This window comes from Heteronotia binoei, chromosome 14, assembly GCF_032191835.1.
Source record: "Heteronotia binoei isolate CCM8104 ecotype False Entrance Well chromosome 14, APGP_CSIRO_Hbin_v1, whole genome shotgun sequence".
Classification (NCBI taxonomy): Eukaryota; Metazoa; Chordata; class Lepidosauria; order Squamata; family Gekkonidae; genus Heteronotia; species Heteronotia binoei.
In genome coordinates, this window is record NC_083236.1 from 28,891,728 (window position 1) to 28,905,034 (window position 13,307).

Sequence of the window (13,307 nt, forward strand, 5' to 3'; positions counted from 1 at the left end):
ATGTAGACCTCCAGTGATCCCATGTTGATGTGTGATTGTGTCTACACCCCTTTTACAAGGGTTGCCAACTCCAGCCTGGGAAATTCCTGAAGATTAAGAGAATAATGCCTGGAGAGGGAGCACAGAATCCAATCTCCAAGTCTGCTGTTTCCTCCAGGGGAACAGACCCCATGTAGTCTGAAGATTAACTGCAGTTCTGGGAGAACTCCAGGGTCCATCTGAATGCTGGCAACCCAACCTTGGATATTTGTTGATTCCAGTGTATAGATTTCTATGTAGAGGGCCAATGTCACTTAAGGGGTTCTCAGCCATACAGGGTTAAATTTCTTAACTAGTTAACTCCTGATCACAGACTACTGCTAGTACAAATGGTACCTACCTTGTATATTTCCTGAGATCAAGTCCCCAGCCTAGGCTTGTCATTTGTCTGCCCTCAGAGGGAAAAATCCCATCTTTGGATCCAATCCACCACCTTCGAGGAATGAAGGCACAGAAGAAAAAAAAATGGCCTTCTAATAGCCTCCTTAGTGATGCTGGGGGAATTTCCCCATATCTCTATGGTCCGGACAGAGATTAGGCAGAATTCCTAGAGTGTCCTTTTGAGGTGGGTCGGGTTGGGTCAGGTTCCCCAGATCTGACTTGCATTCCCTGCAACCATGTAACAGCTGCAGAGAATGTCATTTTAAATGTCTATGAGGCCCCAATTTGTCTAGAGAGTCATGGAGTGGGGGGAAAACCTTAGCTGCTATTTTTCCAAACCAAATCAGCCCTGGAGGGGAGCAATTTGACCCATTTTGGAGCTATATGAATACAGAATACCACATGTATTAAAGCAGGGGTGCCAAACTAATTTGGGATTTGGCAATGCAATTTTAAAAATAAAACTTCAAGAAAAAGCACAAGGATCACAGCAGAAACTAAAAATATAAACTAAAAATTTAAAATGCTCTGAGCCTAGGAAAACATGAAATGGCTGGGCATTTGAAGCTGCTTCCCCCACACACCTCCATCTATTCAGGTTGGCAATGGCTCTCCAGTGTAATATCCCCCTTTGGCTGTGGGTTCCCAGGTTAGACTACTCACTAGGTACCAGTTCTCATGTCCATTCAGCAGAGACAAACTGGCTCTAAGCATCAGCCCTTTATTTGCAGGGAACTTCAACTAGCCATAAATGCTACAAAAGTGAAACTGCTTGGTCTCCATTCCATTCCATTGAAATACATTGTAGCACAGACAAAGTTACAAGGAAAACATGGAATTAAGGTCCCTGGGCCCAGATAGACCAGGCTATTGGGTGCAGAGACCTTAATGGAAAACCCATTCTGCATTTTTTTTGCTGTTGTGCAAGCCCAGAATTGCTTCCAGCTGAAGCAGGCAAAGACAAGGCAGAAGGAGCTGGGAATGTTGTTGGCAGCTTTGCAGCGTCAAAGTGTGAGGATAGGCAGGGGAGGAGTGGGAAAAAAATTGTCACATGCCTGATTGAAGCCCTGGGCAGGCTGGGTGTGGTCTGTGGGCTGGGAGTTCGACAGCCCTGTATTAAAGTCTTGTGTAGCCTGGCCCTTAGTGGGGTAGAATTTTGGAGTTCTTATGGGTCAGAGTCAAAGGTGGGATGAATCTGGGCAGGCTACAGGCAGAGCCAAGCTAAAGAGAGAGCCCTACAGGATTTTCAACCTCAGCTACCGAAAGGGCTGACCACAGCCTCAAGCTCAGGTTAACCAGCTGAATCATCAGCTTGGATCCAGGGTAGGTTTTCCACAGTGGAACAGAACTTCCTTGCCTCCCCCTCCCCACTGCAGCCCACTGATCTCTGCAAAATGTTGCTCCTGAGGGAGAGGCACCCCCCCACCTCCTGGAACGACATGAGACATTCCTGTAGCAGGAAGGGGGGATTTGGTGGGAAGTGCCAATTTAGTTTGGATCCAGCCCCTTCATTCTGCATCACAGCTGGGATATGGTCCCATGCCCACATTCCTTAAGACAAAAATACCACCTGGAACATGGCTGGGAGTCTTGCGTGGGGGCAAATAACTGTTTGCAACCATTAAAAATAATAAAAAAACCCTGATGGGCAGGAAGCTGCATCTAAATTTATTTGCTACTTTAAAGGCGACATTTGATATTCCCCGAGACTACATAGATTAAACTAAAGATTTATGTTAATGCCAAGGATTAAAAGAATTTTAATAGTGTGCATAAAGATGTAAATGTGCTGTGTTTTCGTTTTTTCCTGCAGACGAATGTGCCATAAGGGAGCTTTAGATGGAAGAGAATGTATTCATATCCGGTGAATTGTAACATCTGGCTTAATTTTGCACTCATGTGTTCATTAAATATTAGTTGCTTTCAATTGGTGCATCCTTGAAATCACACTTTACTACGGAAAGATTCCCCCCCTTCAGTATTCCCAGAAGGCAACTGGAAACAGTTCCATAAAATAGCATTTTACTAACCATATTTCTACAGAATCCTGATTGTCTGACTTACTGGGGAGAATATCATGGAGAACTTCACATACGCCCCCCCCCCCATTCCTTTCATCATTGAGCAACGGAAACATCCACTAACATCATATTGAAAAATTCTGTGCTTTATTAGGGGCCCTGCCAATAGATGTATAAATATACCCAATGTAGAAATCATAGTCAGAATTATGATGTGATGGAAACAGTTGTGCATGTAAATACTACTAATTGTGAGTTATAGTCTAGCTTCTTCTTTCTTTAAATGCTGCAGCCGCAATGAACTCTGCAGTAGAACCTTTAAAAATCCCTAGCAAATATCACAAACAGGCACAGACAATCAACATTTCTTTTCCATAGACTTTGCAGGCCTAAGAACAGGCGGAAAGTGACAATTTCTTTCGGTTTTTCAAAATGAGGCTTCTCTCTCTCACTTTCTTTTGCATGATCTGCTACAGCAATTATGGACATCACAGAACCCTTGAAAAATATGGAGATAATTTAGGAGTTAATTTAGAGCAGATTTATACCACACACGTTATCAGTTGTGGTTCCCCCCAAAGAATCCTTGGAACTGCATTTTGGTGACACCCAGAGACATCCTAGACAGTGTTCCCTTTAAGCTGAGTTAGTGTGAGCTAGTTTTGAATCCTCTGACTCACACATTTTTCTCTCAGCTCAGGAAAAATGGCCCCAGAGCACACTAATCTGTGCAGTAGCTCACAACTTTAATGTCAGTAGCTTACAAAATAGCATTTTTGCTCACAAGACTCCACACCTTAGAGGGAGTGTTAATTAGACCAAGGGACCTCAGCCAGTCTGTGGGCACATCTGGCATTTGGACAAAGAGCAAAGGGCACCATCACAAAATGGCTGACATGAGAGGCAGGAGCAAGTGCAAGGCAGTTGCTGTGAGGGCAGGGTTGCTACCCAGCAGCCTTTAGGGAGGGGTCAGAGCATTTCAGGATGGAGACTAGGCAAACAACATATGGTGCTTTGACGTCAGAGCATGACACAACCTCATCCGCCCCAATTTTGTTCTGCCGCCCTACTTAAGGGGGGGGGGCAGAGCAGCGGAGATGGGAAGTTGTCTGCAGCAGCTGCAAGCGACTTGGTAATTGACATGGGGGCAATGACAAAAGGTTGGGAGGTCCTCAAGTCATGCATCTTTCTGTGACACCTTGCGCAGTTTTCTGAAGCAATTCTTGCTCCAGCCAGGTGGAGAAAAGCCAGGATTGGCTGTTTGCTTTGGGTAAAAGATGCTTTTGGGAAAGGAGGGAGTGGGCACTTGGAAGCACACTGTCGAGTGCCATGGCTCCCATGGGCACCATGTTGGCGATCACTCTCCTAGCTGCACCCCCCTGACAGAACTATTCTTCCCAGAGTTCTCTGAAGAAGGGGAATGACTATGTAGCCTGTTGAAGCCTGCCGTGTAGATCTGCCCTTTATCAAATTTGTAAATGGGGGCAATTCACCAGGAATTTCTTTAACACAGACTGGTATAGGAGGATCTCCTAGAACAGGGGTGTCCAACAGTAGCTCTCCAGATGTTTTTTGCCTACAACTCCCATCAGCCCCATGCTGGCTGTGATGGGAGTTGTAGGCAAAAACATCTGGAGAGCTACCGTTGGCCACCCCTGTCCTAGAAGACTGTGCCCAGCAGTTCTCTCTCTCTTTTAGTAGAGGTCTTCAAAAGGCTTGGAGTAGTTAAACATCAGATAATCCATATAATAGAAATCATAGCTGCGTTGCCTTTGAGCAGGGGAAAGCTGTGTGAAATATTGCTGCATAATTTGAGTAGTTGTCCGCTCTTCATCAGAATGTCTGTCTTTAAACCTAGGGAAAGTCAAATTCTGTGGAGCATTAATTAAATGCAGGAAGAAATTGGCGTCTTCTTCCATGGTTTCAAATTTGCCTATAAAATCATAGTCTATCAAACATGGGCTGCAAAGTCTGTTGACGTGATCCCAGTGGATGTCCATCCCCACAGGCCGGTGCACGTCTAGAAGGTACTGAATAAACTCTTTAAATTTCACCCCAGAACCTGTCCTCAATGCTTCTTTGGTGGCATTGACTCGATATCTTGAAATAATGGGTCTGCCAAAAACGGGGTGGTAATAGTTGTTGGGGTGCTCAAACTTGTCTCGAAATGCGGAAACCAGCTTTTCAAAAGGCTCACGGACAAAGAGCATCTTCGTATAAGTGTTGAGCCTGTAGTTGATCCCTTTGCGGTCAAACCCATCCAGCCTTTTTAAGTAATTCCCATAATGCACTGTGTTGTGTTGAATAACTCTGGTGGAGGAGGCCAGCCCATTAAGAACCATGAGTACCCTTTTCCAGTTGGAGCAACCAGCTTTGGGGACTTCGCAATAGAGAATTCGGTATTTATCTTCGACGAATATCCTGGAAACGTGATACGGTGTGATTATGCGTTTGCTGTTGCTCTTGTATTTGGCGCATGTCTCTCTCATGATCCGCTTTCTCTCCCTTTGGGTCTCATAGAGGCTTTTCCATTTGACGTCACTTTTGTCCTCCAATTTTAGAATGGACAGGTTGGGAAAAGAGCCATTGATGGCAATCAGGATGGGGCTCTTCTTGATGACAAATCTCCTCTTCCGCTTATGAGTCCTGGCAGGATTGGCTCCCGCACCTTTTTTCTGATGGTCTTTAATGACAAACAGTATGTTTGGCTTGGTATCTGTGCTTTGATGCTCGGTCTGCCCATTTGGAATTGGGTATAACGAAGCTCTCTGGTTAACAATTGGGAATTCAGCCACTGCATTCCCCTGTATTTTCCCATCCTGATTGTTGCTGGGTACACAGTCCTAATGGGGGGAAAAAGGCCCAAGAAATTACTAAATGAGAGAGCATTCATCACTGTGGACAGCTTGTTCAGTTTAATGGGGCAAGCTATTTGTACGGTTTTAGTTTCGCTTAACGATGGAAAGAAAATGCATTGTCTTACAGGGGGCTTCGGTGGCACTGTAATGATTTTCCCACTCTTTCCTGCGTTTGAATTTATTGTTCTTCACACAAGCATCAATTCTAGAGATAAGCCAGAAAGACCCACCGAGGAAGCCAGTCTAATTGTTTGGACATATTTTATGAGATATAGTTAGAAAATTCATCTTGGGGTGCATGGGGGTACATCCTCACATATATGTTTCTCAAGGTATGGTTGAACATCGATACCATGTGGAAATGAACAGTAATACCAAATAGTACACTTTATTTGCCCAGGTTTGTTTCCTTTGGGTTGCTGCCAATTTTTGCCTAATGTGCCACACCAGGAAAAATGGGTGTGGGGGAGTGAGCATTCCTGTTTAAACATCCAAAGAATTTCAGGAGAATTTCAAATTTTAACCAAGCTGGGACAACTGGACCATGACCACATGGTTTTGACTGTGTGTAGCAGGAGTGGCCAAACTGTGGCTCAGGAGCCACATTTGGCTCTTTCACACATGTTGTGTGGTTCTCGAAGCCCCCACCACCCCATTGGCTGGCTTGGAGAAGGCATTTCTCTCTTTAAATCACTTCTCCAAGCCAAGCCAGCTGGCAGCTTGGAGAAGTTAGTTGCTTTCCCCCACTTCCTTCCTTCCTTCCTTCCTTCCTTCCTTCCTTCCTTCCTTCCTTCCTTCCTTCCTTCCTTCCTTCCTTCCTTCCTTCCTTCCTTCCTTCGTCCCTTCCTTCCTCCGTCCCTTCCTTCCTCCGTCCCTTCCTTCCTTCTTGTCTTTCAGCTCTCAAGCATCTGACATTTATTCTATATGGCTCTTATCTTAAGCAAGCTTGGCTACCTCTGACATGTAGGATGCTGCAGGGACATTACCTCCTTCTTTTTCCCGCACTGAAAAAGGCTATGCATATACAGTTCACACTGGAAAATTACCATGAATGCATGGGACATTTCCTTTTTGTATGGCATCATGAGAAACCATGAAACTTTCAGGGCTCATGGAACACATATTCAAAATCTTCTTGACTAGTTCCCCTCATTCTTGACTGTAGACTTGGGGAGACAGCTTGGCTTCTTCATGATGGAAATTCTCATGCACTGTATTAGGTTGGATCCCATGCATCTGTTCTGCTGATGGTCATGCTCACCTCCAGCACAAGGAACCTCCTTTCATACAAGAAGCTCTTCTGCTGGAGGCTTTTTCTCCAGAGCAAAGCACACCATTAGCTGAACGGATCTGTGGGATCCAACCCATTGGATTTGCTTATTCTTGGAAGCCCTCGCTCTGCTATATTTTCATCTTTTGCTTCTCCATGTATTTCCAGCTTAATGCTACAATGCTGAACGTGGAAAGTATTTCCTATGCCAAGGGGCTGTCTGTGAACTGGAGGCCCACCAGTGTCATCAACTTGTACAGGGTTGGGCTGAACCAGTTTTTCTGTGTGGGAGAAATGACGAGGGGTCCTCTTTGGCCACTGAGAAAGGCTATGCAAGAGTCCATGGAAACTTCATGGACAAAAGCCATGTTGGATGGGTTTTGTAGTAGCAAGGGGACTTGGGTGGGATTCATGGGAAAAACTGGATCCAACTCAGAGAATTCAAGGTCAAGCTGCCCCAAAGCAGACTTCTAGACAGATAAATACACCACTAGCACTCCATACAAAGAGGGACTTGAAAACAAAAAAACCCTGCACTGTTCCCAGCCATTTTGAAGGCTCATGGCAACTAGTTGCTTAGGGCCACTAGATGGTGCAGTTTCACCAGGTTTTCTTTCATGCTGGTAAGGCTGGATGACTTCGCACAGGGATTTTTTTTTTTACATTAGTGAAGTTTAATGCAAAATGTAGATATGCAAAAATATTTTCCAGGCAAAGTATGTCAGATTTCGCCAGTGCTAACGATCTACCAGAAGTAGTAGACAGCTTAACAAATTGGGAGAATTTAATAAGCGAATCTGTATTCTATGGAGTCATGTGGTATCCTTCCTTCTCTGATCACCTCTGCTCATCCAGTTCCTTGCTGCAGGCCACCCTCTCCTCCCGGGTCTTCAAAACTTGAGTCATAGAATGCAACTTCCCCAAACCCTTTTTAACTTACTTTTTTGGGCTGCTGAGATTCCATGTTATATCTTAGTCCTAAAGAAAGAGAGAAGAAAGAAAAAAAAACATTATTTTGTTGCGTTGGGATGTTCTTCTCCAGCTCACACAGTTTGCAGCTTTGAGGGCCCTAAATGGCAGAAAGGCAGCACACAACTGTTTAAAATGAATAATAATAAACAAACACAATATTCTTCGGCAACTATTTAGAAAGAAGATGCGACAGTGATAAACACATGTCTAACAAGTTGGGGGGGGGGCTGCAAGACTTGGGTGTGTGCAGGGCTTCTTTTGTAGAAAAAGTCCAGCAGGAGCGCATTTGCATATTAGGCCACATCCCTTGACATCACCACTGTTTCACAAGGGGCTTTGTTTGTAGAAAAAGTCCAGCAGGAACTAATTTGCATCTTAAGCCATGCCCCCTGACCCCAAGTCAGCTGGAACTGTGTTCCTGTGCATTCCTGCTCAAAAAAAGCCCTGGGTGTGTGTGTGTGAAGTTCCATCTTCCCCCATTACTGAGCCTGGTGCGGCTCTGCTTTAGAGCCTGGCAGCAGCAGTGGTGGTGCCTGGGAGCCTTTCTAAGCCCAGAGCCTCTCCTGGTCTCCACTGCCACTACAGCTGGGCTTGGAGGGGCTTCTTGCATCCACGGTGGCCTGGCTTGAAGTGGAGTGGATTCCTGTGACAGCTGCCGCCAGTTTTTCTGGTAAGTGCATTCCTATTTTTTAAATTGGAATTTGAACCCCCAGTGTATTTTTTAACATTTCAGTTCTCCAGGTTTGCAGAAGAATCTCGTTAACACCAGTGCGGCCCTCCATCCACAGATTTAGGCATCCGCAGATGTTGGCCACACGTCACTATTAAATCTATAGATTCCGTGGAATTCAAAACTCACTTTGCTTTTGTTGCTTCAATGAAGCAACATATCATAAAACTCCAAAACAAGAGGAATGGTCAGGACAAAACATTGATGGTGCTTTGAAATTCAGTCAGTTCATTTTGGTTTTCTGGAAACCGCCTTTCCCCCAAGGGGTTCATAATGGGCACCTGCTTTGAAACATATGCATATTCTCTCCAGTAGCTACTGTGGCTGTTTCTGTGTTTGTGGCCCATCAGCTGCTGACACAGACTTGTCCTTGCTAGAGCATCAAATAGAATTGATGGTTCCTTCTGCTGACAACTCCTCTGATCCCATAGGCTCAGGGCTGGTGGGTGGGAGCAGGCAGGGTAGGCAGCTGTCTAGGGTGCTATCCTGCCCTGGGGGCACCACCAGGCACTCCCTTACTCTCCCTTGCCCATGCAGAGCGCTCCTCTGAGCCTGCCTTCAAGGCAGAGGAGTGCTACACAACTGCAATACGGTCTTTGGAGGCTTCCTTGGAAGAGTGCAGTTTTAGCGGTTTTGGGTCAAAAGCGGCTGAGGGGCACCTTCCCATTGCACTGATGAGTGCAATGGGATGGCGCCGCTCGGTTGCTTTCAACCCGAAAGCGGCTGAGCACCGTTAAAACCGCGCTCTTTGGAATATTTCCAAGGTAGCCTCAGAAGACTGTACTGCAGGAGAAGTCGGTGACGCAGCAGCAGTCTTGTGTGCTGCCTGTCGCTCCCTGGTCCCCTGCTCAGCCATTGTGATTATGTCACTTTTGCTGATGTCATTGTGCTGCATGCGTGCACAATGACAGCCCCAGGGGAGCTTGCGAGGGGGGGCGGCACGGCATAGGGGTCTGCCTCTTGTGGCGGAACCCCTAGCCTTGGGGCTGGGAAGGCTGCTGGTGGTGGGGGGAAATGAAAGAAAAAACACTGTTGCATTGATTGCATGACATCATTTCTGGGATGAACCTGGAAGTGACATCATGTCACTTTAGAATTCAATGGGAACTCTGTGGCAAAACCACAGAGATTCTGCTTAACCTGGAGTGATGTGATGTCTCTTCCAATTTGCCCTGGAAAATATCATGGTATCACGGTATATCATGCTGTTGATGCAATGGTGCCCCCAAGGTCCCGCCCCCTCAGTTTCTATCCTCAGTCTCAGTAGGATCAAACCACACATTATGTAGGAGATTCATTACCAGACAAATCATTTAATATTAATGCTGCTCTTCCTCTCCTCTGGATTACTCAGCCACCTTTGATCTTGGTCTGCCAAGAGGGCTCTGCCACCTGCAGCTATATGCCCAGTGGGGCTGGCAGAATCATGGGAGGCAGTAAGAAGAAGAGGATGATATTGGATTTATATCCCGCCCTCCACTCCGAAGAGTCTCAGAGCGGCTCACAATCTCCTTTACCTTCTTCCCCCCAACAGACACCCTGTGAGGTGGGCGGGGCTGGAGAGGGCTCTCACAGCAGCTGCCCTTTCAAGGACAACCTCTGCCAGAGCTATGGCTGACCCAAGGCCATTCCAGCAGGTGCAAGTAACCACTACACCAAAGGGTGTGGAGTTGCTCTGCCAAGCTGCACTTGCCCAAAACAGCCGTTTCCTCCAGGGGAATTGATCTCTGTAGTGTGGAGATCACTTGTAATTCCAGGAGATCTCCAGGCCCCCACCTGGAATTTGGCAAGCAGACTTGCTAATTTCCACCAAGGTGGGGGATCCACTGTCCTCGGCTCTCATTTTCTACTACCACTCCTACAGCAAGAAGGAGAACATGGTGAAAAACAATTGTTGTAGAGTGGTTGAGTGATGTCACTTTGGAGGAAACTCAGAAATTATGTCAGTCTGCTCTAGGAGCTGCTGGAATTTCTATTGTTTTTGCCTTAGATTTTCTGGAAATTCCTAGAGAGGGCTGATGTCACTTCTGTGAAATATTCAGAAGTGACATCTCACCATCACCTTACACTGCCCCCCCCCATGTCCACTCCCCTGGATGCTTGCAATTCATTCTATTAACGTGTGCTGGGGAACTAGCCACCCTAGCTTAGAAACAGAGGTGGATTTCTAACAGGGCAGTGGTGTGTAGGGGTTTGTGTGGGGAGGTTAATGCTTCCCAGCATTGTGGGCCTGATCAGAATCAGCTCCTGTATGACCACTGTTTAATGTTTAAAGTAAATGTCAGGATCTCCCACACAGTGTAGAGTGTAACCTTCTTGAAATGGGCTTTGGAAAGGTGCCAGACTGTGAACTCCTTATCAAGACACTTTCTCAGTATCAGCTTTTTTGGGGAGGGGCGGTCTCTGCAAAGAGGAGATTCTGGCAGCTATCCAAAAACATGTCAGCAGAGTGAGTCCGTCTCTAAGTGGAGTTCTGTCAACATAAGGATCAGTGCTCATGCAGCAGTGCCAAACATGGCACAGCGCTTATGAGGGCTGACCATTTCCTGCTCTGTCATCTCATTCTGGAATTGCATTATTAAATTAAAAATTATAATGGTGGTGAAAAAAACAAAACCAACGCTCCAATGCTAGTGCTATGTCTTGCAGAAATGGAAATACCTCTTTGGATAACATTCACATTTTCTTTGCATAAGAGCATTCTGCAATTTGAAAACCAACCCACCCACCAGTTCTGCTAATGGAATGGCTCTTATGCCAACAGGCTACAGGATACCTACTGAAAATTCTGTCCTGCCTTGCACGGTTGTTGTAATGATTATCAAGGCAATATCATTTGTGATTGGCTGTTCGTGTTGCTGTTGCCTTTGGGTTTCAGAGCACCAGAAACAGCTGAGGAAGGGATGGACCAGGTCTGACAAGATCCTGAGAGACCTGCATTCAAATCCCCAGACAGCCGTGAAGCCTGCTGGGTGACCCAAGGCCTGTCCCTTTCTCTCTCATCCTACTCTAGCAAACCAAGTTGCTGTGAAGACAGGAGAAGGGGGGAAAGCCACCTACGTTGTCCTGCGCTCTTTAGACAAATGGCAGGATTATAGACAGGGAGCCACATCCAAGACACTGCTCAGCACCTGAGTACAACATTTCAGGGGCTGCTGAACTGAAAGGTGTTCGAGCATCCCTAGTAGGGCATGTGAAATCTCCTTGGTCTGATGCTCCAAGTCCTGGGAGCATCCTTTTTCAGGTGATGCAGTTCTTAGTCCAAATTGTATCACTCTATAGAAGCCACTACCTGGACCTCATTATCCATGTGTTTGGACTGGCTTCCAAAGCTATTCAGGTAAACAATATCACCCCAGATAGAAAGGGAACAACGCTGCATTGTGCTGGCAGCAGCATCTTGCCAAGCACCGCTCAGCCACACCTTTGGCTTCGGCAGCAGTTAGTCTATCACAATGCCGACACACCGCTAACAATGCCAGGATCCCTTATTCTCCGCTGGATGCAACCGTAGTTGGTAGACAGGGAGAGAGAGCGAGAAAGAGAGAGCGCGCACAACTGAAAAACGCTCATGGATTATGCAATCTGGTCAAGCTGCTTTATGCATCTCCTCGGTGAGGGTACAAACACTTGTCACTGTCAAGGCTGCCTGAGAAAGCTTCACTTTAATTAATGGGCCTTTGCAATCTGCAGACTTTTGACAAGGAGAACTGCAGGTCAGCGCACGGTTACACGGCAGCATGGCACACCACTGACAGAGGCGCTGGAGTATAGTTCAGTTCCATCAGATTAGTTTTTAATTGAAGGCTCTTATTTTCGATGGCTCTGGAGTAGGTGTTTGTGTGAGATGCCCACAAATTTCCCCCTCAGAAGTCACTTGTGTCAGGTCAATGGGAAATGGCCGCAAATCCGGGGCCTGAAACTCATGTCTGCTACATCTAGGGCTGCCTTTCAGGTTCTCAGTGCAGAAAAAGATTTAGAGACTCCCACATTTTTCCTGATCCCATTTCCTCTGCCCAGGGGCAGTCTTAACCAAAAGGCAACAGGAGCAGCTGCCTCAAACTCAGGGCTTCCAGCTCTGGGCTGGGAAACACCTGGAGATTTTTTTTGGGGGGGTGGAGCCTCTGGAGGGAGGGGTTTGGGGAGGGGAGAGAGCTCAGCAGAGATGAGATGCCATAGAGTCTAGTCCCCAAAGCAGCCATTTTCTCCAGGAGGAACTGATCTTAGTCGTCTGGAGATCAATTGTAATAGTGGAAAATATCCAGGTGTGGTGAAGAAGAAGAAAAAGAAGAAGAGGAGGAGGTGGTGGAGGAGAAGATTGGATTTATACCACGCCCTTCACTCAGAGTGGCTTACAATCTCCTTCCCTCCCTCTTCCCACAACAGACAATTTGCGAGGTAGGTGGGGCTAAGAGTTCTCTGAGAGAACTACTCTTGAGAGAACAGCTCTGAGAGAACTGTGACTGACCCAAGGTCACCTAGAGGTTGGAAACCCTACTCAGACTCCACATAGGGGATTCCCCAATCAATTGCCCACAGCCCTTCATCCCCTGTGACAGGGCAGCTCGCTTGGCAGCAGCTGCCTCTTGCCTCTTTCCTGCCTGGGGCAGCTGGCTCCCAGAGGCAGACACAGCTCCTGCCAGCGTTACCAAAGGCAAGGGTCTCCCTTGTCTTAGACCTGGGTGGTGGGAGGGAGGTGTGACATGGGGCCTGGCAGGGATGGCAATGATTCTGGGTACCCTTTGGATTTTGCCCAGGTCCCCAGAATCCCCAAGGCTGCCAATGCCTGACTTCCCTCAGCCACACAGGATGGGGACATCCCATGCAGAATACGAAGGACTGCCAGTGAAAGAAACCGCTTTGTGCCTCCTCCAAAGTTGTGAAGGCTGGGTGAAAAGTTAGCTGATCTTTTCTTACAACTTCGGCATGTTCCCCCACCCCTGCTGGCATCTGCCGCTGAGGAGGAGGGGAGGAAAATACGTACTACGGCCTGACGTCATGAGATGAAGAAAGTTGTGTCCTGTCTTCCAGAAAGA

The 13,307-nt window shown here is 46.8% G+C and overlaps 1 protein-coding gene across 2 annotated transcripts in view; it reads right to left on the minus strand.

Annotated features, from left to right (window-relative positions):
- Positions 1–4,131: 4,131 nt before the first annotated feature.
- The window catches only part of CHST8 (carbohydrate sulfotransferase 8), a 428,271-nt gene continuing 419,095 nt past the window's right edge, over positions 4,132–13,307 (minus strand). For both annotated transcript variants that reach the window (XM_060254373.1, XM_060254374.1), the window contains exons 3-4: positions 7,510–7,547; positions 4,132–5,284 (exon numbers count right to left, since the gene is read on the minus strand). In XM_060254373.1, the coding sequence (XP_060110356.1) occupies positions 4,136–5,284; positions 7,510–7,547 (1,187 nt within the window). In that variant the 3' untranslated portion in view covers positions 4,132–4,135. The remainder of the gene's footprint in view (positions 5,285–7,509; positions 7,548–13,307) is intronic.